Source organism: Mchenga conophoros, linkage group LG16 (assembly GCF_057382185.1).
Source record: "Mchenga conophoros isolate Kocher_MC1m ecotype Shallow Benthic linkage group LG16, M_conophoros_male_GT1.1, whole genome shotgun sequence".
In the NCBI taxonomy this organism is placed as follows: domain Eukaryota; kingdom Metazoa; phylum Chordata; class Actinopteri; order Cichliformes; family Cichlidae; genus Mchenga; species Mchenga conophoros.
Window position 1 is genome coordinate 24,713,498 of NC_140541.1, and position 27,577 is coordinate 24,741,074.

The 27,577-nt window shown below is 38.0% G+C and overlaps 2 protein-coding genes across 4 annotated transcripts; one reads left to right on the top strand and one right to left on the bottom strand.

Annotated features, from left to right (window-relative positions):
- Nucleotides 1–59: 59 nt before the first annotated feature.
- On the top strand, nt 60–27,139 carry LOC146556875 (coiled-coil domain-containing protein 148-like). 3 transcript variants are annotated; one of them, XM_085249980.1, is made up of 15 exons: nt 60–100; nt 2,040–2,128; nt 2,539–2,660; nt 6,851–6,954; nt 8,155–8,246; nt 8,346–8,497; nt 9,627–9,722; nt 10,252–10,424; nt 10,958–11,096; nt 14,100–14,306; nt 19,260–19,400; nt 20,862–20,980; nt 23,297–23,414; nt 23,599–23,733; nt 24,259–27,139. In XM_085249980.1, the coding sequence occupies exons 2-15, from the start codon at nt 2,074–2,076 to the stop codon at nt 24,400–24,402; spliced, it is 1,797 nt and encodes a 598-aa protein (XP_085106106.1). In that variant the 5' UTR covers nt 60–100; nt 2,040–2,073; the 3' UTR covers nt 24,403–27,139. The 3 variants fall into 3 exon arrangements, with proteins under 3 accessions (XP_085106106.1, XP_085106109.1, XP_085106107.1); XM_085249983.1 differs by lacking the exons at nt 60–100; nt 2,040–2,128 and adding an exon at nt 2,215–2,320; XM_085249981.1 differs by lacking the exons at nt 60–100; nt 2,040–2,128 and adding an exon at nt 2,303–2,330.
- Nucleotides 25,024–27,162, bottom strand: upp2 (uridine phosphorylase 2). The gene is made up of 7 exons (XM_085249984.1): nt 27,007–27,162; nt 26,734–26,848; nt 26,485–26,643; nt 26,260–26,374; nt 25,930–26,139; nt 25,697–25,843; nt 25,024–25,571 (listed from the first exon to the last, which is right to left on the bottom strand). The coding sequence occupies exons 1-7, from the start codon at nt 27,057–27,059 to the stop codon at nt 25,429–25,431; spliced, it is 942 nt and encodes a 313-aa protein (XP_085106110.1). The 5' UTR covers nt 27,060–27,162; the 3' UTR covers nt 25,024–25,428.
- Nucleotides 27,163–27,577: the final 415 nt, after the last annotated feature.

A 27,577-nucleotide genomic window follows, 5' to 3' on the forward strand; every position in this document is an offset into this window, starting at 1 on the left:
AAGAGGTACGCGTTGTTAAATTAACCAATGACTGAGAAGATGATAGTTACCTTGGTTACCTGTTTTGTCAACCCATACACTATAGAAGGGAGAGAACAAGGTAAGCTAGGTGGCTCGTCGGGTATATATACTTAGTTTACAACGCAAATAATCGCTAATTGTTGTGTGTAACTTTATTGTAGGTGTAGTTTGAGCTTGGTCTTGTAGGAAACCTTTGGTTCACTTGTTTTTTTTATGTGTTTTTTTTGTGAGGTTGAGCATAAGTTCTACCTAAGTACTGTCGCTAAACTATAGCAGTAGCAGCTATGACAATGATAAAGTTAAGCGTTTTCTAGTTTAATTAAGTAATATAACAATTGGTAAAAGTCGGTAAAGTAAATTAACAGAGCTTGGCTTGGAAAATATTTAGGTTAGTTGTATGGCCATAGTTTTAACAGCAAAAAAAAAAAAAAAAGACAACCTAATGATTTTTAAAAAAATATTTCTTTTGTACATTTACCCCACGTGCCACCTTTTCGTCACTGGTGTTATCTTACTCATTATGCAAATTTGGGGGGCTTCTATTAATTATTATTTAGAATAATGCAATGATAATGCAAAAATCATAAGATAATATTTTATTATTTCAAAGCGTTTGTTCAAAGCGTCAATGTATGATATTTGCAAAGCCATTTATTAGCAATAAAATCAAATGAAAGCATATAAAGAACACTTAAAACGAGTGACAATGCCATTCTTTATATCTTAACCTGTACCTGTACCAAATTTCAGTGGATGTAAAATTATTATCTCAGGGGTCTAATGTTACCCATAAGGAAGGTAACAGCAGTGACAGTTTTCATGGAAAATGCTTTTTACAAAATAGATGCTGCAAGCATCAAACCACATGGTAAATGGTAAATGGCCTGTATTTATATAGCGCTTTACTATGCGCACACATGATGTCAGTCATCTTATACTCACCAAATTATGTCATTTAATCTATTTATATTCTGTTGTTTTGTTTTTGTTTTTCTTTAACAATTTCCTAACTGTGTCGTATTAGTGACTTCAACTAAAAGCTTCTTATGAAATTACAAGATAAAACAGAAAAAAATCTGATAAATGAAAAGAGACACTGGTCTCATCATGACCATTTCTTTATAGTGCTTCAGGAAATCTGTGATAGTAAGTCAAGTGATGTCATTATTGGGATGTTTTGTTTCAAAATAATAAACGTTTCTCATAACACCAGTGACACAGTTTTAAGGGACCATGACTGTCTTTATATATCTTACAATATTTATTTCACATTTTGCTTCATTTTGTCACAGTCATCATATTTTTAACATATCTGATTGATTTGATGCAAAAACTTATATGCAAAACATATAACAAAAAAAACACAGCCTTTACCCACCATACTCCACTGTGGGGACAAACGCTGTGGTGGTGCCTGTTCTTCTATATAATTTAATTAAAAAAACAGATATTGTGAATTTAATGGATGAGGAAGGAAAAAATATTCAAATTTAACATGGAAATAAATTGTAAATAAAGTGGTTTTTAAGTGTAGTAAAAGCCAGGGACAGAAAAATTGACATTTCTAGAATGACCTATGTCTTGAATCCTAACCTTGGCTTGCCATTTGGTGTTGAAATGGAAAAAATAATAATTTTGCTGTCCTTAAAATTGGTATTTAAGTCTATATGTAATGGAGACATGGGCAAAAAATAGAAAAGGATTCAGAACAGCGCATCTGTTTTCCCTCCTATCATAAAAAAATTAATTCCTGCATAGTTCATCCCATCTCTTCACACACCATGCATTTGAAAGGAGATGAATCCTGTGCGAAAATCTTTCCAAGCTTAATCCAAAACAAAGGCAAAAAAGAAAAAAAAACATTCCAGCAGTATATCACACACACACTGGCTGCAGTACACTAAAACTTGTTGATGTTAACTAGCATTTTAAACAATGTCACACCAAACTTTTTTTTTTGTAGGCAACAAAGCTGTGCATGTGTTTGCAGCGCAATAATTAATGTATTTATTTTGAAGGTACTCTGGTGCATGAAGATAAAGCTCCACAGTGATGAGTGGAAAGGATCTACAAACATTCATAACGAGCATTAAAACGGAAGATGTTGGTAAGTGAGTGAAAAATGGCTGGAATATTCTGGCTTCTGACATAGTGGTCTACTGAACTGTTGAACCGGTTTGACCTGAAGCCCTCATGTCGAATTCTCCAGGTGCCTTTCAAGTCTGTTGTTTTTGTCACAGGCACAGCTTGTGTTTATCCACCTGCTTCCTTGAGTCAAGCCGAAGCACTGAAAAAAAACGTCTGACACAGTTTGTCTCTGCTATCCCCCTCCTCCTGTGCAATCATTTCTTTATTACACATACAATCCATTAGAGCTTAACTGGTGCTGCTCCTCTGTCTAACCTTTTTTTTGCTGAAGTCAGCATAAAGTTTTTACTTCAGACATTAAAAGTGATGAGATTTTCAAGAATTCCAGTGATCCTAATTCATCCATATCATCTGTTTTCATCCATGCAGAAAAACTGACAGTGCGAATGAAAAATGGTCTTGGCAGCTCAAAATACAAGCCGGCAGAATATAAAAGACTACTAGCGATTGTTGATGCCAAACGCCAGGAGACTGATCTAATTGGACAAAAGGTAACCTTTTCTTAGCACTATAATCCTTGTGCTAATAAAAAAAGCTGTGTTTTCCTAAAATAAAGTCCTGTTGCATTTAATAACACGTTGATTCAGCAGCAAATAAAGGAGTATGTGGAATAAAACCACTCATTATACATCAAAGGAAGTGTTAACTAAATAGCATGTCCTCAGTAGTAGTAAAAAGTGCAATATCTGTGTGCGTGCATGTGTGTGTGTTTACCTTTTCCCACTCTTTCATATATGCCACACGCTGTAAAAGGATTTCATTTAGCACAAAATAGACATTGCATAATTCTTGTAGTTTGTCCAACAACATGAAAGAGAGCAGTAATATCACTGCCATACAGAATGGCATTTCTGTGAATATTCATTTGGCTTCCTGTGGTTTTTCCCACCACACTGTTTGAAGTTCATAGTCACATGATTATGAGCTGATCAAAAAGTTAATGCTAGGGGCACTGGAGATTAGGCTGTTAGACCTGTGTTGTTTTAATTAGTAAATTGTGTCAGAAGCCTTCTAGCATCATCGTGATAGCCCATGGCTTCTTCAACCCTGTGCTCTGGATAACTTAGATAAGAGAGGCTATGTTCATATTGGCCCTCCTGAAAAAGCAGGCTTTTTGAACATCTCATATTGGTGATGTGATAGGGGTAAATAAATTACCATGAGTAGCCTCAAGCATGGGATCATTTTTGCTTTCTATAAATGGACTGGCAGCATTAGTAGACAGTAAACACTTGGCAGCTCTATACTACACTCTGTGCACTGTGTTACCCAATATACAGATATGTGTGTATGTAAACACTAAAAAAAGGAGTGGGAAACATATTTTTTTCAGTACTGTTTTGATTACAGGTAGACATCCAACAAATGGGCATAATATTGCTACATTTTCCCTACTGATTCACCTATATTAATGTTTACGTGTTTTTGCTGAAACACATTATATTATAAGAAAATGCATAACTGACAGATTCCATGTCTCCAATATTGCGGGAGAATCCCCTTTGTGTGATTGCAAAGTTATTGATCCTTTACTCATGTATGACATTTCATTGATGATTTGTATTTCAAAATGTATTAAAAGGAGCAATAAAGAATGAAAAATGCATAAGGAAAGGGTATATCAGAGGGACTGCTCAGGATGGAGCTGATTTGGAGACAAAGTAAAAGGGGCAAGGTTGAGATGGTTTGGCCATGGGTAGAAGAGTGATAGTGCATGTATTAGGAAAAAGCGAAGGTTAATGGATGTAGTGAGAAAGGACACGCAGATAATTGGTGTGATGCAGAGGATAGGGTGGCAACACCTGAAGGGAGAAGTTGAAAAAAGAATGAGACATGGCTTATAACAATACCTGTGGTTTAAGTTTAAATCCTTCAAACTGAAAAAGACTCATTGTGTATGAAAGGAAATTAAATGTCCTCATACAACTATTTTTACATTGTTCATGTGGATGTCTACGAGCTGAATATACAAACCCTATTATAGAGAATTTAAGACACTGTGTAAAATATAAATAAAAACAGAATGGAATGATTTATAAATCACATAAAACAGAATAATAACAGAAGATAGAAAATATGACATTTTAGTATTTCATGAAAAATATTAGGTTACTTGGCAACAGGTCAGTAACAGGTCAGAGGATAAAAAGAGATCTTAGAGAGTCAAAGTTTCTCAGAAGTAAAGATGGGTTGAAGTTCACCAATCTGGGAAAAAAAATTTGTCTACTAATTGTGGAAGAATTCCATAAAATGTAAACGGCTTGTCATCTACAGTACATAGTATTACCGAAAGATTCAGAGAACAAATCTCTGTACACAAGTGACTAGGTTGAAGATTAATACTGGATGCCTGTGACGTGCATCGCTGCATTAAAAACAGCCATGATTCTACCATGGAAGTCTCTGCATGGGCAAAGGAATAGAAATCACTGCCTGTGAATGCAGTTCAGCATGTCATCCACAAAGACACGTTAAAACTCTGTGATGCAAAGAACAAGCCATGTGTAACATGATTCAGACAGGGCAGTGTCTTCTCTGGCCTAAAGCTTATTTGAAATGGACTGAATTAAGTGTTAAACTGCTCTGTGGTCAGACAAATCTAAATATGAAATGCTTTTCAAAAACATCCTTCATCCTCTGGACTAAAGAGAGGGATCATCCAGCTTGTTATCAGCTCTCAGTTCCTGATGATATGGGGCACATCAATCCAACATCTATTACAAGAGCATTACTTCGTAGCAGAAGAGTCAGGGTGCTGAACAGGCCTGTCTGCAGTCCAGAACTTTCACCAATTAAAATCATTTGGCACATCATTAAATGAAAAATATGACAAAGCAGATATAGAACTGTTGAGCAGCAAGAATCCTACGTCAGACAAGAATGGAACAACATTCCTCTCCCAGAAGTCCAGCAGCTGGTCTCCTCAGATGTTTACATACTGTTGTTACACAAAGAGGAGATCGCTAAACATGGCTCTGGCCCAACTTTTTTAGAAATGTGTTGCTGCTTTCAAATTGAAAATGGCCTCATTTTTTTTCTTGAAGTAGTGCAACTTTTCATTGCACATGAAGAACTACTACATGTTTGTTTCACAGAAAGTAGAGAAAGAATGAACCAGAGTTAGAAGAAAATCCTCTTTTATGTTATTAGTAACATAAAATCTTTTTTCTTTTATGACAAGTCAAGGAGCCTATTGTGGAAAGATCTATGGAAACGTGAGAAATGTATGAAGGGTGAGCCATGGATTTACACAGAATATTCTAGGTCAAGTACAGAGTTGATTTTCCGACGGTATTATGGTCTTCTGACTTGCAAATAACCATTTTCAATTTTTTTAATCCAGGTATTTCGTATGGGTCTTGCAAGGTGGCATGTAATCCAGGCAGACCTTTGAATATTTTATACATTTTTTTACATTTTCCGTCTGGAAGCCAGGAAGTGTTATGTCAGCGATTTTTAAAATGCCATACATTTTGTTTAACAGAGGCATAAAAATAAGATTGGTATGGGTTAAGAATTAAATGGAAGGAAATGTTGTTAAATGCATGAAAATGTATAATGTGGTGTGAGAAAAACTTTAAATATGAGAATTAAAGACCTCAATTTTCCTTTGGTTAGGTTTAAGCAAACAATAATGTTCACTAAAATGTTTTAAGTGCCTTTACCTAAAAACTGATTGGGAAGCTAACCAATTTAATGGCTATTATAATGCTAATAAGAGTAGATATTAATGGATTAGTTTTATTTGGCAGAGTGAGACTACAAATGAGGTGATGTAATTTTTGCTCCAGGCACAGTTTTTGCAGTCCAAATGAGTTATTAGACAGCCAGTGCAAATTAAAATTACCTATAATACACTGCCTGGAAGAGGCATGGAATATCAGCAGTTTGGCCTTTTTTATTTCAGTGCTGCACTAAAATCCAACTGAGCACTGTAGATTGACTTACTATAAAATGAGCATTAGCAAAACATATCCAAAAACAGCAATCCCCTCTGAACACATAGACACAGCATTTGAATGTATACCCAAATCATTTTATTCACTGCTCATCTGGAAATTACTTGCAACCATGTTTTGGTTTTGTGAGATTATATTTTGTGAAAAAAAACACTGATAAGACAATGCGTTGCTATGCTAAAGGTGCTCTAACGGAGTGCTTTAAAGAGGGTTTATGGGGGGGAACCCACAAGTGATGACAGATTAAGACTGCTACCTCCCCCGTGTCTCCTATTAACATGCCTAATGTGTATCATTTGTGTTTCATCAAATTTTTTCCAGTTTATTTTGTTTTTTTGCATTAATAGTGACACTGTTCCAGCTGAATTATGAGTCACTCAAAGATTTAATAATGCTAATAAAAACTGAAGCATGCCTTTAAATGGATTAAATGCTTTCAACCATAAGAATACTGCGTATTTCACATTCTTTGCAACATTATGATGTATGTATAAACTATGTGCACAATATGCTTTGTGCTTCATTCAAAATGGTCTAGACATTTGATGCGTTAAAGCACTGCGCATAGAGATCTCTCCGGATGAAGTTAATTGTAGGCGGAAATAAATGTTCCTAGTTAAAGTGCATTTAAAAGCAAGCACTCCAGCCAAATGCATGTTGTGCTTCCAGGAAAACTGTTTATTCCTGCTTTGCATTTAACTGCCTTGTGAACCATCTTATAGGTTCACAAGACTCGCTGTGCAGCCAAGGCAACCAAGGAGAGCTCCATATTACGGCAGCACAGACAGGTGTGGAGCACAGAGTGCCTCAGGCTGCAAAAGGCTGAGTAAGAGCCCCCTATTACTCCCTGTCATTATCTGCTGCAGTTTTCTGAATCTGCTATTACACCATGCAACCATTCCACTTAAGCCCCATTATGCCTAGCCAGGAACATGCATGAAAAAATAAATAAATGAATAAACTGGACACACAAAAAAGATGAAACAAAAAATGTGTCCGAGAAAAAATGAAGAGAGGATATTTAAGCTGATTTTCTGACTCCATGACATTAAATTAACAGAGAGAAGTGGGTGGTTATAGCCATGCAGAGACAGAGGGGTATACTAAATGGAGGAAAAGTGTTCCTCTGTGGGTTGAGGCAGAAGTGTGGGACTGGGGGCCCCAGCAGTGTCATGTCTTGTGAAGTGAGAAGGGCAGCACTAGCTCTGGGGTGCAGCTTGTTTGGCTGCATAATGACTATGTCTGAGCCACCCAAGGTTAATGATGTACACAAGCGTTATCCTCAGTAATGAGCCTAGTCATAAGGATGTGCCACTGCTTGCATCTCTCTCCACACATATCTAGTTAAAGTACCTTGGGATTCAAACAAGCAAACAGGAAAGTATATCTCTATGGTTACTTGTTCCTTTTTGCAACCATCTCAACCATGTTAGCAAGAAACAAATAATTATTGTAGCTCTCTCTGTGGGTCATTTCAGTATGAAGCTGCTCACAGCAACAAGACATCCTACCCCTAACTTTTGTCAAACTTTTGGAGAAAGTCCACCAGCGAAGTCTGTAATACTCTGTGTGTGTGTGTGAGATAGATGAAAAAAAGTTTTCACCTTCTTATGGCCATCTCTAAATGTGGAATTGTTGTAAGCCAAATGCAAAGAACATGCTTTTTTATTTTACTCATTTAAGGGTAAAATATATACTTTTTACACCGTTATGTATAATTAGCAGCTACCTTTCAGGTCATGGCCGCTTGTACAAATTCAGATCAATAAGTTGTCATATAGTTTTATAGATTAAGCTACAGAGCACTCCATAACGTTAGGAAGCTGACATTAACTCCATGTTTATTAGGTACTGCATTACAGTGATGCTTGCATCAATAGATAAATAAATAAAGTCTCTTATTCTGAAACAGGCCATTTTGCATAATTATATCATTTATGCTTAGGTTTAAAATGAGTTCACTATTTGTCATTTAAATTAATGGATATGTTTGCATTTAATAGAATGCATTTGTTCTCTCCAACAGAGAGAAAGCTGAAAATGACATCCATTATTTTATAAAGCAGATCAGGCCAAACAATATAACGGACAGTGCCATCTTCTCTCTTCAAGAATATGGTAAACAACTACATTTTTTATGTGCATTTGTGTCACCATCACCTTGCTGTTTAAGCAGTGCACTGCTAATGTGTATACCTGTGTGTTTTCGGGTTTTAGAACTGTTTCTTGAGAGGGAAATTGAGGCATTCAGGATAAACTCTGTGCAGCCTATTTATCAGCTCAGGGATGACCTGGTCTTCAGACTGGGTGAAGTACAACATCAGCAGCTCTCTGCACATCCATCAAACTGGGAACAAGTGATACAACAGGTATTGTGAGATATGGAATAAGGGCTTAGTGATTTTGATAAAGACCAGCCATATATATATACATGTATAAAAGAGTGTTTTGCAACATATGTCCTTGATTGGGGGAAAAAAGAAAAAAAGTGGCAGTATTTTTTCCTGTCTATACACTTCAAGTCTTCAAAAGCAAATCTAATCAGCGGAAACTCTCTGCAGGTACCAGACCAAAATAGCCCATCCAGCTCCTCCACAGAAGTTTACAATCTCTTACTTTCACACAGTGATCTTACCTTGTGCCCAGCAGTATATGCTGTCCATGAAGCTGTTGTTTGTTAGATATCTGTGGACCCTAAAGACATAAATTCTGTCTGTGACTCTGAGAGGCTTTTGCTGGGTCTAGAGATGAATCGTGAGATTAAGGAGTTAGCCGGGTCTCAGAAACACCTTACTGGGAATGAAGTGTATTCCCCCACCCCCCCCCCCCCCCCCCCCCCCCCCATGGCCTCCTATTCTCTTATTGGCCCATAGCCCTTACCCACCTGATTGCTGATAAACACACATTTTGTCTTCCTTTCCCAATCTCTTATTCCACCACTTTTCCTTTCTCTGCCTCACAATAAAAAAGAGAAGCTGAATGCTGTATAATTGTGCTTTCATCCTGGAGTGAAAGTGAGGAGTTTAAAAACAACACTAAAATTGGCACAGAATTGGGTGGTACATTGGGTGATATTGTCTACCAATATAACAAGTCATAACAGTATATTAATACAATCAGGATCAGGATCAGCTACATCATATTTGTATTTTTTGCTTCCAAATAACACTTCACAGCTTAATATTTCTTAAACATTACCTTAGATCTAACTACTCCTTTTAATTAGGCTCTTACAGTTTTAATAGGCCTAATTAGTGATTTTCTATTATTGCAGCAGTCTATCAGAAGTTCATAAATTTAGATGACCGAAAGAAAATATATATAAATATCTTGAGAGAGAGTTGTTTGTGGCAGAGGACTTCCAAGGTAGCCAGAGCAAGATTTGTAGTTCTGTTTTACCATTTTGTTTTTTCTTGACAACAAAAGGTCAAACTGGCATGTTTGTTTTCTAACACTGTATTTAATACATTTTTTATGTTTTCATTCTTGTACCAACAGATAAACTTTGTCAAAGCACAACAAGATGACATTATTGCAAACTTTGATGAAGAGTATCTGGACCTGGAGAGAGAGATTGCAGGCCTTGGCCTGGAGGTTTGTTATTTTATGCAGAGAAATTTCCATTGTCGATAATAGCATATTCTTCACCTTAATAAGTGAGTGCTACAGTGTGTCGTGAGAGGAAATTAACATTTCATTATGCAGGGAATGCCAAAGTTTGCTCCATCTGAATATTTTGTTTATTTATTTTGAACTAAGTTAGACGTTTATTGGGTCATCGTTCTATTCTTCAGTAACCTCTTTACAGTTCTGCTTATATAACTGACTACTGAGATATGCATCCAACATGTTGATATTTAGAACACAAAGCTGAATATTTTCACCAGTATGCTTAACAGTTAGCAAGATGTTTGTTTTAGGAAATGCTTCTCCCTGTTTTCTCCAAACACCCGTCCACAGCATTAATTTTTGAACCCCTGCTTGAGGGGTTGTGTTTGCTTGTATTAATTTCAAATGTCAGTCAAAATATATGATTATCCCAAACTTTTATGTAAAACTGTATATATCAAGCACATAAAAAGTCTATAGGCAACCTCAAGGATTGCCATATTGTCCTTCACAGAAATATCTCACTAGTGCTTCAGATAATTTGGTGAACATTCCAGAAGAGGTTTTGAATTCAGACTGCCCTTATCCAGAGCTGAAGGACTCACTGATCGAAGCCTTTCACTCCCTATCAGAGAGATACCAGAGCAGGCTGCAGAGCCTCCAAGAACAACTGCAAAGGACAGACAGGTATGTCTGAAGATGTCTGAAGATTTAAGCTTTGCTTTTTTCCCCTTATTTGCATAATTCAATGTTTTTACGCATTGCTGGATGAAATATATCGCTGGTTTTTACCGCTAACGTGAAATAGGTGGCTGAAATAGGCTTTTAATGATCTTCAGCCTTTCATTTAGATAATTACATGTGGGAGCAGAGCTCTGCTGTAACTGGACAGATCAAGATGAAAGATTAAGAACTCAACAGGATATTAAAATCATATAGATGCATAGTCACTTCACTCTGCAGAAACAACCTTTTAAATACGTATTTCTCACCAGGAGAGTGATTATATCAATATCTCCAAGCTACTTCAGAGCTCGATTTTTATTTACATACAGCTGCTTTTATATTATTGTTACACAGTACTGCTTTTTATCTGCATGTACTATATGAAAATGCAATGCAGTCAAATGAAGGTAGAGAAAGACAATTTTGTAGTGTTGCTTATCTGTTGCAGTGCTTTCCTTTCTGATCATGTACTGTTTGTGTTGAAATTGTTTCAGGTTCTGTGGCTGGTGTGAGCACGATCATGAACACTTTACGTTCACAGTGTCTAGGTATACTCATGACATACCCAACCACAGAGCCCTCTGCATGGATATGCTGTTGAGATTCTTTCCTGGGAAAAGTAGACAAGAGCTGGTAAGTACTTTAGGGGAAAAATCTGAATTAATTGTTAAATTTATTTATAAATGGACAAACAGAAAAGCCAGCTATTGTTCTAATCAGGAAATAGGTAAAAATCTCTAAATGTACAAAATTTGATGGTTGATATTTTCATATGTAAAGACATTTTGCATTAATTTTCTACAAGTTATGAGAGTAAATTGAGTATATTTTTGGTTTTTACACTATTCTATGACATTTTATTAACTAGAATAGTAGTGGCATAACATTAATAGCAGCAGAAGTCAAAAATAAAATAAAATAAATAAATAGTTGTAGTATAATGTAATTAATCTGGTGAAGCAATGATCACCTTTGAAAAGAAGTCTTGTTCCTCCTCATACAGTTAGAGTCACTCCTTGAAGCCAACCTGTGCAACCACAGTCTGGTGTGCTGACCACAGAACAACTGAGCATCACGTGCCTTGCTCAAGCCTAAACTGTATCTTTGGGTAAATTGGTCCCCAGGTTTGAATGATTGGTCACTTTCCACCAAGCATCATTTTATTATTATTTATTTTTTCTTTACTACACACAAAACACACACATACATGCTCTCTTACATGCATTTACCATAAATTAAGGCATTAACTTTCCCACACACCCATCTAAAAATGTACCCAAGCTCCCTGATCAATGTAGCTTAGTACCCTGAACCCAGCAGTGAGACACATAGATAAGCCTGGACAATGATCTGCTCAGCACGCTGCAGGATATGCCATGTCACCCACTGTGGACAATTTGCTCACGCCACCGCCTAGCATCACCATGACAACCGCCAGACCCTCTCTCCGTCCTCACCATCACCCAGAGACCTGTCCTCATATCAGTTCCAGCTGGGTGCTGCATTTAGAGCTGTGATCGTTCAGCCTTAGGGGAGTCTTGCAAGGAGGAGAGATGTCTTTCTCCATGCCCCTCACCCAGAAACATTCCCAGAGTTGGACTAATTCAGCTATTAGTCATAATTAGACTGGCTTGCGTGCATAGGATAATCAGTGAGAACTATAGATTGATTTGCTGAAACCTCTCTGATTACACTCACAAATGCAATTCTGCTATCAGCATGTGGAAAAAAGAAATCTTGATTTTATTCAGAGTTTTTGGCTTTTTCTCTATCTGATATCTAAATGAAATCAACCGAACAAGTATGTCTTTGATTATATCCAGCAAACTAGTAAAATGGTCCCCCTAGCTGAACTCAGCTCTGCCTGTGTGCATTTCCAGTGAAAACATGAATTGTGACTGGCATGTGTGTGATTTGTGATATTTTGCGTGTATTTGTACACGAAATCCCATTAGCACTCCAGACAAATTGGTGACTTGGAAATTCTATAGTTAGCGTTTTAATCACAATTTAATTATATTTCTATGGAGTCAGCATCTTAGCCCTAATGTTTCTTATGTTGTTTTTCACTTTAGAGCATTGAAGCCTGTTCTTGTTTGAGCTATGGTATTCTGCTCACCTGCCGTTAAATTTGATCTCTGTGCAGTCATTTTAGGATGATAGCGTCATTTTCTGTTGCTTTTGTCAGTCATATTTTAGCTGAATAGAAGGTGTGAGACAAATGGTTTGTGGTATGTAACAATTGAAGAGCCTTGGTGATAAAAGCAGCCTAAATGTTTGCAATTTCTTGCAGTTCTTCTTTTTCTTCCTCTGATCCTGTAGAAAAATATCCGAAGGAAAATAGGGGAAGTGTAGAAGGTTTATTACTTTTCTCTTTTAACCTCGAGATATTTTAAATATATCATATCTTGCAGTAGTTTATCCATAGCCTTCAGTTGATATCCAAGTGGCTATCCCTTTCTCAGAAAAGTGTCACTTTAATCTGTATATGGTAATTTCTTGTATTTTTGGGTGACCTAAAGTAAAACCAGCATGTCACTTTCACAATCAGGTGGTTGTACTCCAGCCAGCTATAAGTGGACATCTCCCTCTGCTGGATGGGGCAATTAAATGTCTATTATCTTTGTACCAGCAGAGAATCAGCAGGATTTCATAATATTAATATAATAGTAATAATAATATTCCATGCTAATAGTAAAAATTATTCATACCTCTTTGTACTTCTGAGTTTATATGGCCATTATTTATTTCACATTCTCCTCCAGGAAACCTTACTCTGCAGAGGAAATGTAAATGCAGCAGCTGAACTAGGTGGTGTTACACTCTAAGTGTATACTGCAGGCACAGTGCTGTGGATACATCCACACAAACTGTGAGTGCAATGGCTGAAGTGCACCCAAGCCTGTGCACAAGCATGCAAACATATATGCACATATCTCAAAGGCTCATGCTTAGTCTTTACTTCAAACCACAGTAAAGGCAGGGGCAAAAAGAGAAAGGGAAGAACAAAGCAGGTGGGGGGCTTTTCCTCAAGTTCTAAAGTTGTGTATTAATAAACAGGATTTGCTTGACTGCCTCTGGCGCTTCTGTTCCGTTGGCAGGTCTGTCAGCTCACTCATTTTCAATAAAACCATTCAGCCGTCTAATGCCTTCCCACCGTCAGTTAGCCACTATTAGCCCATAGATGAATATCATTCCCTCGGTTCCAATGAAGCAGCCAAGTGGTGCAGCCTCTGTGAGCGCTGACACAATGATGAATAGCTACAGGCAGCCCTCACACAGAAAGGAACTGTTTTCCTGTAGGACATTTCACAGCCAGGAGAGAGAGAGACCATTTTATACACCAGCAGAGTTAGATCTGACACAGACTTGTCCCTATGGTCCTGCTGCCATTATTGTAGAATGTAGTAACAAAGGGAAGTTTTTGGTTTGCCATTAGCATATTGTTAATTTGGTGCAACACGATGCATAATATATCAGAGTTGCCGTTTGGGCTGTGGTGCTTTAGTTTTGAAGCACTATGATCACAGTGTCATCTTCCAGGTTTTTTTTCTGACTCTGTTTATAATTGTGCCTGATACATCTGTACAGTTAAACATACAAACAGTACACAGTCCATTCTCATTCTTCTTCCAGCTGGAGCATGAATATGTGTGGGACTTGCAGCGCTTCACCCAGGCGCAGCTAAGAGCAGTGCCCCAGCAGTGGCAGCGAGACCATGAAGAACTCCTGGCCCGAGCCCAGGTCACACTGCAGGAGGCAAAACATGCCCACCAGGAGGAGCTGGAGCTACACAGAGACCGCCAGAACCAGCAGGACGTTTACTTGCATCTCAGAGAAAAAGTTAGTGCCTCTTTTATACCTTTGAGTCTTCAGTTGTTGCATTTTTGAGATACACTGAAATCTACTTATGGTGCCAGAATATACGTTTTCCTCATATATATTTAGTATATGCTATATAGTTAACATAACATCTTTTTTCCTATATTCCTTTCAAGCTATCTCATGTGCAGCTGTGATAGTGTTAAGTTTGAGGGAGCAGATTGCCTGCTTGTGTACAGTATATCTGCTGATGAGGCTGTATATTACGCCAGGCTGCCTGACAGCATCTCTTGCTTTAGCTGCCACTTGGGATGGGCTGTGAATGCAAACAAGCTAATAAGAATGGTCTTGCAAACATGATGTTGCTGGCTCCGAGGGGTGCTAGTTCACATTTGCACAACAAACAAGTTACTCATGTGAACAAATCCATGTGGTGTTGATATAGCACCAAGTTGCTTATGTCCTGTGGCTGTTTGGATAAGACACTGATGTATGAGGTAGGGCTGGTGGGAGCCGACAACACCGAATCTCATTTTGTCAAAAAAACACCACAGAGGTTGTTTTTCTGCTGTTGGTTTGCAGATGCAAAGTTCTAGGATTGTTTTCTGTACAGATCTGTGAATTCTTCCCTCTTGGCATGAATTAATTCTTTCTGTTTTCAGTGTTTTTAACTCTATATTACCACAATTTTGGTATCTTGTTTCGAAAGTTGTTACGAGACTGATCCTGATCCTAACAACCACAATATATAGTTAATAACTAGAGCCCAGCCAATATATATTGGCGAGGGTGGTGTATTGCCCGATAATTGGTATTTGCCTTTATATCGGTATTGGCATTTAAAACTGATAAATGAAAATTTAAAAAGTAAAAGAAGAGATGGAAGAAACTCTCTGTTCTATGAATGTGGATGTTGCATAATTTGTCCACCAGAGGGCACTCTGCAACTTTCAAGATTATTTTTAAACAACATTTTCATATCATCCTAGTTAGGACTCATAAATCGCTACAGTTACCAAATATTATGGGGGAAAAACAATATAAGAAAATATCGGCCAAAATATCAGGTTTGTAAATCACCAAAGATTGTATCGGTCTTAAAAAAAAGTCTATATTCTTGTAGCGCTGTGAATAACGATCTCCACTCCTTTCCTTCTGCTACCTGCCAGTAGATTATTTTTCACATTTGTGTCACACTGAAGAGTTGAAATGTTTTCTATACAAAAGTTTGAAAGATAGTACATTCTCAAAAACAAACAAAACCTCCCAATTTTTTTTATTTTACTTTCTAAATAGTAGTGCAACTTTATATATGACCATATACTTGATATGTCTTAAAGTGCATTATCCTAAACTTAAAGCAAAAGTTGGGGAATTGAAGACTGACTGTCAATAGGTTATTATTTTTTTCTTATGGAGTGTAATTTAAGTAGTGGATGTGCACATATTTGAGTTTGCGTGGAGGCTCAGATGGTGTCTTGTTTTCATTCAGTCTTTCTTTCCACCGCCTTTATCATCACTGCGCAGTGACACTGCAGCGAGGCAAGATGGATTCTCCTTCCGATGCGTCTGCCTCTTTAATGCTTTGGTTTCTGCAGCTGCTCCCTCTGATCCAAACAACTCCCCTGACTCTACTGTGAGTCATCCCTGTTGTATTTAGTGTACTGTGTAGGAAAATATGGTAGCAGAAACTTGCATATTGGAGCTGGCAGTATAATATAAATAAATGAATGAATCAAAATGTATATTTTATGGAGGGCTAACGGTCAACATGATCTATAATTCAAGAGCAGTCCATCCTGGTTTTTTTTTTTTTGTGTTTTTTTTTAACAATACAATTGTTTTTTTCCATATAGGGGTAATCTGATGGAAAAGGATGAAAAGCACAGTTTCAAAAAAGACAACAGACCCTTTGGAAACAGCTTACTGTGAAAAAGAATTATAAAAGAAAGATTATAGTGATGGTACTTTTTGGTTAAGGCGGTAGAGTAAGTGCCTACTTGTTACGTTTTCTTCCTTGGGTTTCCACATCTCGTCTTCTCAGTGGGTTCAGATGAGAGCATACACAGGACAGTTTTTGGTTAGTGCCGGTCAGATTCTGACCTCATTATAGTGAGTGAGGTTGTGTGCTGCCATCCCACTCAGACACTCTTCAGGGAATGGTGCAGTGGGAAGAAATCAAGGGTAATTGATTTTAGAGTTTGCTTGAACTCTTCTGTTCTAGAAGGGGCAAGGATGCCACAGAAGACAATCTAAACTCATATGTATGCACTCAGATGAGATTACTGATCATATAGCAGTTTCAGAAAGCGCTCCAGACGTGAAATTGTAGAAGCTGTGGTTGTTTTAAAATAAAAAGATATTTAAGATAACTAGTCAACATTACATGCATGAGACCCAGCTCACAATCGTTCCATTTTATCACTGAAAGACAGACTCTTCTTTTCAAATCACCATCCGTTTGTTCTGGCTCTTGTAATTAGCTCGTATTGTTCTCTGTGTTACTGTTAATTCCGGCCTTTTATTGTGTCCTTGCTTTCATTTTACCTCCCACTTATATCTCGCTCCCAGGCATATTTGATGAGTGATTGTGTTTTTTTTCCACATGAGTAAATAAAGCCTGGAGGGATGACAGATTGTTGCAACATGCTCAGGTGGGAAAGGGATGAACAGGCCAAAGGACAAGCGGCACTACAAACAAAATAGAAAGATTTCACAAAACCGGAGGTTTTCTTTTATAGCCAGCACTCTTTTTTTTTTCTCTCCGCCCTCCCACCTTATCTCCAGAGTACTTTACCAAACAAACATCACTGTTATAGATTAACTTATGGCCACATTATTTATGTGGTCTTCCTACAGTAATCAGGATATTCTCTAGGCTCTGTGTGAGGAGATCGCCTGTCATCGAGTCAGTCATTTAGTGGCTGCCGAGTCTCTCTGGTGGCCAGATGAAAACAACTGTGGAGTTGAGACAGTGTGTGGGCTCCACAGTGGCTCAGCTGACAACTCTCTGAGGAGTTAATTACGCATATGTCTATAATTTTTCCTTTGCACAGTGATGTACCTGTTATGGAACTCAGGAAAATGTTCATTGTCTTGGGTGTAAAAATACAACAATAATTGCATAGTTTCATTTTTGTCATCTTGTAATGGACTTCAGCTCTTGTCCCTTAAAAGATTCTGTAAATTTCATGTATCATTAACGTCACTCAGCAGAGTGTTCCCGCATAATAAGGAGTAATGCTATTCTCGCTTCTGTTTGTTGCAGTAATTTACAGCGCTGATGATTTTATGGTTTTTGATTTTTTTAAAGCCTAATCTGCTTCCATCAGCTGTTATATATATTAAATAACTTGCAATAGAAAGTTATGATGGCTGCTGCAATGCCGGCTGACAAAAGACATTTAACTGTACAGTGATATTAACAAAAGCTTTGAGCCAGCTGCAGTGCTCCGATAAAAAGACTATCATTCTTTTGTTATTCTGACATCTCTGCAGTCTTTTTTGTGCTACCATGAAAAAGGATGGTTTCCCATTTCCATTTGAATTCACAGAAAATGAGATTCCAGTGACAAATTACTGTAGACTGTACATAATGACCATTTTATTCTCTTTGTGCTACCTAAAATGCCTCTTCATTCCTGCCTAAACAAGAAGTCTTACAAAACACATTCAGACACTGGGAATCTTGGAGTTTTTAAAGAAACATTTCATTGTTGTGTGACCTGAGTGTATCAAAATATATGTACTCCCTACACACCTGCCTATATGATTTTCTATACATTTTGCAGGTATCTTATTTTGACTGATTGAACTTGATGGATAGTTTAATTATGTGTACTTGTTTTGCTGAGAAAATATGCCCACTAAAGTTATATTGGGTAACTTGTCAGAATATGCCAAAATTTCATTTTTTAAATGATTTATTTATTTGTTTTTTGCATGGGTTTAAGCGTTTGATTATGTGAACACCAGAAGTTATTCAAATTATTACTGTGACCGTTCACAACCACAGGATTGTACTAAACAAAGCAATAATGGAAACTGTTTAAATAGCAAGTGCGCACATAGCTATGAGGCAAGAATGAAGATGAGGAAGAGGAAAGTACATGCCAGGATAGTAGAGACCCTGGTACTAATTAAAAAAAAAAGAAAAGTTAACTTTAAAAAAGTGTCCAGAAGCAAAAATAAATAAATATTTTCTTACTTCTCCAGGTTCAGTAATACTGAGAACTCAAAACATCTGCAGGAAATAATTTTAATTGTATTTGCGAGAGTTTTCTAAAGAATAACCATATTGTATTTCCATCTTTAGCACTGCTAAATAGAAGTGGATTAGAGGCTGGAGTGTTTAAATTCTTCTCTCAATCTCACAGCTGCTGCTTTCTCTCAGGCAGACATCATGTATGATTAACTTGATGATATTGCTGGTGATAATGTGTGCCTGGTCAGTATTCAACACTTCAATACCCGGCATGCCACAGAGAGGCTGCTGCATAACAAACCTGTCACTCATTCCCCAGCAAATGTTTGTGGCTATGTGTGTGTTTGAAAAGTTAAGACAGTCTCTTTCCAAATATCTAGCTGGGTGACTGAGGATTGCTATTGATTTTCTTTTTTTTCTCAGCTAAAACTTGAAAAATCTCTACATTTTTAACTTGAGGAGCTTCTGTGTAAATATAATTAATCTAAATTGCAGAATGAGGATGCCATTCTCCTCACTAGGATACGTTTTGTTTTAGTGTAGGCCTCAAACGCAAGGGTTTTCTTTATGATTCATTGTTTAGAGGGGCCTGAGGGGGATCTAGAAAAGTGTGAAAAGCAATTTTGGCACCTCCTCTGGAGTTCGTGCCACAATTTGGCAGCTGGTTGTCTCCGTCTGAGTAATTCTTTCCAAACAGTTGCTAATAGACAAGAATCTGCCTTTTTCTTTTCTCCTTCATCCCTTATGTGTGTCTGCATGTGTATTTGTAGTTGCAGCAGTGGCGAGCCCAGCAGGAGGAGTTAGCAAAGCTTGAGGCAGCAATAGCAGCCAGACAACAAGAGGAAGAAGAGGCGAGGTTAAAGAGGGAGCGAGAGAAGGACGCCGCCATCAGGTTGCAGCAGAAAGAAACAGTAAACACTTCTCCACCCTTATAACAAATGTCGTTATAGGTTTGTTAAATCCTGGGACATTTGCTTATTAATGTCTATACTTTTGCATGTTTCACCTTAGCTTATATTATATATTTTATTAAAGCAAGCATTTTTCTAGATGATAAATGCTACCTTTTGGTTGGTTAGTGTTTTGTGCGAGTAATTCCTTAAAGCCAAAAGCTCAAAGCTTTAGATATTTTTGTTCTACTGTTGAACTGTATCATAACAATAAGAGCAGAGATCCTTAATATGGTCATCTCAGGCACACAACTCTGCTGTTTGTGAAGGGCAGCCAATCAGGAGAAGTTTGCTACTATGGCCAGCTTTCAGGAAGGAGGAGCTAAAAGTAGCTTTTTTAAGACAGTACACAGGATGAACTGAGCATCAGACACAAGACCATATGTGTGTTAAAGAGGAACTTCTTTGAACTGTGACTCATGCAACACTGCCCCAGCAAAGGCCAAGAATAAAAATGTGGAAGTGAAAGGCCAACTTTAATTGTTCTTTTGGGATAAAATGAGTATGAATTCTTATGCTTCACTATGGTGCGTTCCATCCACTAACATGCAAACATCCAATCAAAAACAAGGGACAACTATGTAGAAGACAATGGGGATTAGTTTAGGTTTAGATGAGTGTTTACAGTATTGATTTCATGCTTTCATGCTTTTTGATGCTTTCAGTACAGTATTGAAAGCATCAAATCATTTTGTATGTGCGCTCGTTCTAAAACCTTTTCATGTGTATGAACAGACGAGTGTATGAATGACTTCTCAAGGAATGAAATATCACTGAATGCCTACAAAACAACCGCTGAAAGTAATTGTCTCTTTCTTTTAGAAGTACTAGAAATGCCATAGAGTTTCTTTGGGTAAATAAAAATGCATTATATTTAAGGACTTTAGGAATGAATAAAATAAAAGAATAATTCCGCCATGGCAGGGTTTTTGGGTTTTTTTTTAAAATTCACTGCGTTCAAATTTCTTGCCATTTATGGCTCCAGAATCTGAATGATTTAATTGTGGGCATGCATGGATATCAAATTGAAAGCACATTGTGGATATAATTACATGGGTATTTTGATTATTCACTTTAGTTATTGAACCCACAGGTACGACAGACCAGAATATGTGTGTGTGTGTGTATGTCTGACTGTTTAATTAAATTTCTCCTCAGGGGTCTGCTAGGCGAGTATAGGCAACCTGAGACATTCTGATTAATGAGAACATTTAGGCCTCATTGGATTCCATATAATTTAGCACAATAGTCTGGCAGACGTTGAAATATCATCTCATTCTCTCTATTTACACTTATCTGATTCCTGCTCTGTCTCAATCAATAGGACATGATGATCCTAAGAGTTTCCGTGGGAGTCAACTTAGTGGAAGTGTAGCCACTGTTCTTGTTCAGTTTTAGTCTTTGTTGATTTTTTTCCCCCAGGTCAGACAGTTTTATTTAAAGCAGCAGAAGAGGAGAGAAGTGCTGGAGCAGAGGGATCAAGAGAGGCTTGCTAATCTAAGAAGCGTCATGGAAGAACAGGCAAAGCGAGATAAGGAGAGGTGAGTGTTGCACCATGGGACCTTGAGTTTTCAGCACTGCCAAGTGCATCAAGGTTGTTAAAGGCAGCTCAGAACCCTTAGAATTTCTGAATTACTCAAAACAGCCATGACATGTTTTTAGTCAGCCACTTTATGCGTGCAATTTGGGCGATCACTCACAGGAATTCACAGTGTTGTCCAAAATTTACAAGTGACCTATGTCTATTTGAAAAATACATTCGAGTAAAAAGTGGAATCTAACATGCTGCATTTTATTATTATGTGAAGCACTTTGAACAAATACAGTTACTAAATTATTTTTACATAATTTCCATTGTAAGCAGTGAGTGACAGAGTTCACTCAAGAGTATTAACAGGAAATTATTACCATTTCACCTTCATTTGTATCATGTATCATTAGTCAGTCTTTTCATTGACTAATTAAATAATACACTTTGGAACTTTCATGGACACAAAACTTAAGAATACAGTGTCTATATTTTTTCTTCTTTACATAGTCTTATCCTATGTAAAGAAGAAATTATATGTATATAATATTTATACATACACTCTGTGGTCACTTTGTATTAGGTACACTTTTTTCTGTACCTGGGTTGAACCGCTTTTTTTACCTTCAGAACTTTGTTAATTCTTTATGGCATAGATTTAACAAAGTGCTGGACGCATTCTTAGAGATTTTGGTCCATATCAATAAGTTAGCGTCACACAGTTGCTGCAGACTAGTTGGCTGCACATCTATAATGTGAATCCTTTGTTCCACCACATCCTAAGTGTCTTCTATTGGATTGATATCTGTTGATTATGTCGGCCAATTGAGTACAGTGAACTCCATTTTGGTGAGCCAGTCCAAATTATAGCCTCAGGTTCATGTTCTTAGTAAAAGGAGAGGCACTCAGTGTGCTCTTCTGTTGCTGTAGTTCATCTGCTTCCTCTTTCAATGTGTGTTTGCATTCAGAGATGCTCTTCTGCATACCTTTATGCCAGGGAGTGGTTATTTGGGTTGATGATGCATTACTATGAGCTCAAAAGCAGCTTTGCCATTCTCCTCTCACCTCTGGCATTAACAAGGCATTTTCGCCCAGAGAACTGCCACTTACTGCGTATTTTCTCATTTTCAGACCATTCTCTGTAAATTCTATAGTTGTGTGGACAAATCCAAGCCCATCAGCAGTTTCTCAAATACTCAGACATCCCATCTGGCACCAAGAGCAATGCCATGTTCAAAGTCACTTAAATCAGTGGCCTTTCCCATTCTGATGATTCCTTTAAACCTCAGCAGGTCATCTTCACCGTGTCTGCATACCTAAATGTAGACATGTAGCTGTAACTCATGTGAGTAGCTGATTAGATGTTTGTGTTAATCAGCTGTTGAACAGGTATATATAATGTATTAGTGTATATCAATCATAAAATATTTACTGAATACACAGGAATATGTACTGCTAAATGAAAAACATAGTATTAATCAGAAATCACGGCTGATTGTAGTTTCTTAAATGAAAAGAATGCTCTGATAATAATAATGGATTGGATTTATATAGCGCTTTTCAAGGCACCCAAAGCGCTTTACAATGCCACTATTCATTCACTCTCACACACTGGTGGAGATAAGCTACGGTTGTAGCCACAGCTGCCCTGGGGCAGACTGACAGAAGCGAGGCTGCCATATCGCGCCATCGGCCCCTCTGGCCAACACCAGTAGGGTAAAGTGTCTTGCCCAAGGACACAACGACCAGGACAGAGAGCCCGGGGATCGAACCGGAGACCTTCCGGTTACAGATACGCTTCCCAACCCCCTGAGCCACAATGTAGCATTACAAGTACTTTCTCTGAATATTTGCAACTTTCTAACACCTCCATGCTCGACCCTTGCTGAGTCACTGGAGATGTCGCACCTCATCAGTGATGCGGGGTCAGTCAGACGTGAGCACACTGGAAACTTTCAACAGGAAAAATAATGTCTCAGACTAATGTTAACTTGCTGCTGAAAAATAAAACGTGCCTTTAAAAACATTCTCTTGCGTGGTGTGGTTTCCATTTAATTTCTCTGCAGACACACACTCACATTGAATCCGTATAATGTTGTTGACTTTGGCTGTGAGAATGAATTCAGATGCGAAAGGGATTCGTTGAGGAGCTGAGACAGAGATAAAAGCAGGTGATGGGAGAGGAGCTGCACTCTGGCAGCACCGTAGAGCCCTCCACAGCCTGGAGGTCTGCTGTGTCAGGAGCAATATGTAATGTTGATTGTGGCAGTGGCAGAGGAAGAAAGGGATTGTTTAGGTCTGATGTCCACACCTTTTCTGCTTCCTCTAGGGTGCAGTTTCGGGCAGATATGCTACAACAGCGACGGCTGGATAGAGAGGCGCGGGAGCTTGAGCGGCAGAGAGAAGAAGAAGAGAGACAGAATCGTCTGGAAGCTCTTAGAAACCAGGTGGAGCATTATCTGGTCTTTCAACCACTTGGATTAGTTCTGTCAGTGGAAATAACTCACAGGGGAAAAAAACTTGACTCATCCTTATCTGAGTAAAGGCATCACTGCCACCTTATGGCAGTAAGTAAAAAGACAATTGTATATTATTAGTAAATCCAGTGTATATTTTTCTTATTTCTCTAAGGTTGGGGTGGTGGCAGAGGCAGACCCAGAGAGGATGATGGCAGACACAGAGGCTTGGAAGTGTCGACACTTGAATGTAAACGAGTTTGAGCTCCAAAAGCCTCTCTACAGTATAAACACGTACACAGACACACAGGTGAGACATGATAGGATCTGCCCTCCTAACCACTTTCTTTGCAAAGTCTTTAAGGCTGCATGATCATTTGCCCCTGTCCTCTTATCTCTGCTCTGTATGTATTGAGCCTACATGACGTCTCACTCCCTCACTCACGTTTCCTTCGTTACATTAAGTCACTTAAGTTTCAGTTCCTTTTGGGTGACACTGACCAGTGACCCATGCACTGGTGGAAAATTATGTAAGCTGGGTGGCTGGCCAAAAAGTGTTTGTCCTCAACAGTCTTAATTTCAAGGCCACCAAAGTCAGTCAGTGAACTGTAGAGTCTGTGTGTGGTTTTGTTTTAACAGGTTAGGATTTGGGTATTGTGTAATATAGGTATTGACTAATGATTGTCAGACTGTGATGCTTTTCTCTTCTGTCACCAAATGATGATGAATTAATGATCAAACCTTATGTCAAGTATTAAATGTGTAGTGAACCATTAAAAACAGCAAAGGTTGCATAAAGCAGCTGTGTTTATAAAAAAAAAAATCTATCTTCCAGATTGTGTCTGATCCAAGAGTGCGGGTTGAGCAGGCTCTGCGGGAGGTCGGTCTACACCAGAGTCAGTATGCCAGAGAGGTTCTGTCTGTCATCGAGCCCCCCAAACCACCTCGGCGAGACACAAGGTCCATACTTAAATTCTGACCCAACTTTTGTTTAAGTCATCTCATGAAGTCCCACTCTTGTCCCAATATTAAACAACATATGGCTTATAATGAATTTGCTTCATGTGTAAGAATCTTTCATGGTATTTAATTAAGAGTGCTTACAACAGCTGCAGTTCTTACAAAGTAGTTTTTTTTAACTACAGTATCGTCCTCCAAATGACAATTACAATTACTAACTTGTAGATTTTATATATGAGAAATACATACAGTATCTGGCAGATGTGTTGAGCAAAGAAAAAGACAAATCAATCTTTAGTCACGGACTGCATTTTAGGGTGGGTTGTATTTGCATAAAAAAATCTTGTGTTGCAGAAGCTACTAACATCCTCAAATATTTGATAGCGCATTTACTAAAATATACTGCTGGAAGTTCTAATCTAAAAAAAATTGCTGAATAATTTTCTTGTAAAAAAGCATGTAAGAAGGTGTTTTTCACCACTGTCACTGGTATCTCTTTTTGTAGCAACAGATAGTTATTTCTCACTCTAAAATGACTTGAGGCTCCTCAAAGATCAGTTTTAGAACCACTTATTGCTTGAAAAGCCAAAAAACAACACCCCCCCCCCAAAAAAAAAAAAGACAATTCAAAGACTCCAAATCTGCAAAAATGTCCAGACGTGATATTTTTATTTCAATTCATTGAAGTGTGTTTCTTGGTCTTAAACACAAGCCCTTAAAATTCAAAGTAATCTCCTTTCTTGCTGGACTGTAATTCCAGCTTTGGCAGAGATAAACATGGAGATCAAGATACAGAACATATCATTTTGAACATTTGTGTTATTTTACAAGGATATATTTCTAGATAAATATAGTAGATATAATACATACTTACACATATACTCTATAAGCATACATGCAACACGCTTAATATTTTATTGTCAAATAAATCATAAAAAAAAATCTTAATGTCTAACTTTTAAATATTTCAGTATTAACATTTTAAGTGCAATATACATATCCACATGAGTCAAAACTATGTACATGCTACAGGGCGACTGGATTGTTAGATAATATATCCCAGGCGTTTCTTGATAAAATGGGCCACCAGAATTTGAGGTCTCTGCTGATATTCCACCAGAACATCATGAGATGATGTGATTTGGTCCCCCTCAAAGCGATTCAGCAATGCAACACATACCACAGCTCCTGGAGAGTGAAATGAGAGTTTTTAGAATAGTGCAGTATGTCAAAATCACAAGTAGAAGATGTACTTTGCAGCATTCAGAAGGTTTTGCCTTCATACAGTGTTTGCATTGTTAGAAAAATAATACCTTTGAGACCACAGACACGGCACATAGCAGCGAAAACAGTGGACTCCATTTCAATATTCCTCACTCCGGCCTCATAAGCTTTCCTCAGATACTCCAGTTTCTCTTCTTGGGAGAAGGAGCACAGAGCTCCATCCAGTCGGCCCTGACCTACAGAAACGGAAAACAGGATTTGTCAGGGGATGACAACTAGGAATTACAAATAAATGTTTAATGGAATTCTGTTCATACTGTACCTTCATAGAAGTCATGGGTGCACATGGTGTTTCCGATCACTGTTGGAAAAGTTTGAAGCTCAGAAGAGCACTGCAGAAGCTCGTTGGCCACTCCCTCATCCAGCTCAGTGTTCCTGGTGATAACTTTACCCAGAACGACCTGTTCAAACTGGGGGCGGAAAGAGTAGTCCACTGCTTTTTCCGTGATCACCACGGTCCCTGGAGCCAGACCTGTAGATGACACAGGGCATAATTTTCTTACATACTTTAACAAGAGTATTGTATTAATGACTTGAACAACTTGTTTAACTGCATGTAAAACTTTCTCATATTAAAATCAAAAAGACTTACCGACTCCACCAGACGTTCCCAGGCGAAACAAAACCACATCACGGCACTGGGCATGGTGCAGGAGCTTGATGAGCTCATGCAACATGATGGAGATTGATGGGACTCCCATTCCATGCTGTATTATATACACATTGCGTAGAAATTACATTTTCTAATCCGTAAAATACTTTTTCCTAACAACATTTAAAGAACAGTTCCACCCACAGCAAATAATGAAATACCTACACTTATAGAGAGAACTGGTCCCACTTTGTACATGCAGTAGCGATCAGTTCCCTCACAGATATCTTTGATGTCTCCTGGGTTTCCTGGCAGTTTCAGCTCCTGATGGATGAACTGGGCGAAAGCCTTCATTCGGTTTGCACTGCCACCAACACACACAAACTGTGGGAAACAGAGAAAAACAGAGGATTGTTGAATTGTTTTAGAGCTTTTAGAAAATAGTTTTATTTAAGCTGGACTTATTTTACAAACCTTAATATCTCCAAACATTTCAGGAAGGTTGTGAGTCTTAGTGCTCAGGCTGAAGTGGTAGAGAATGTCCTCTTCCATGGTGTCCAAATTGGGATTTTTTACTTGGACCTGTTCACTGAGTAGATTTTAATGCATTTTAGTTCATGAAGAGTGGTGAATCGACAATAAGTATATGTGCATGGATTAAATATATATTAAAACAGTGACATAAGTTTAAAGAAAAGCATCAAGAAATACTGTTTAAAAGACTTAGTTTAGGTTGCCAATACTTACTTTATATACTCATTCTCCTCATTCCCCATGTGGTTCAGAAGTATCGGTGTCATTACTGCAGCGTACACTTTCAAATGAAGTTTTAAAATGTCTCAAAACCTCCAAGTGTTTTCAGTTACTGCTTTCCAAATAAGAGTCATATCAGACTGTGCAGCAGATATAGTGGTGACCCCTGACCTTGCCACTCATTGGTTCCAGAAAGAGGGGAGTAGCTCAACCCTGCTGCTCCCACAAAAACATCCTCCAAGCCCCAAACAAACAGAGTACGATCAACCATAAAATTACCACAAAATAATAAAAATTACTGTCTGGTTCTAAAGTGTAAGTAAAGTTTTAAAAAGTCATACGAGCACCAGTCAAAATAAGCAATTGTTCATAAAGACAGTATTAATTTAAAGGCTGTTAACTCTTACAAAAGCATGAGTGTGTGGGTGTGTAATGTGTCACCAATAGCCAATCTGAGGCTGGTGAATAACTGGCGTGTACTGACATAATTTAGCAAAAGAACACCGAGATAACCTCTGACACTAGCACTGTCATATGAAAACAGAAACGCACAGAGCCAACATAA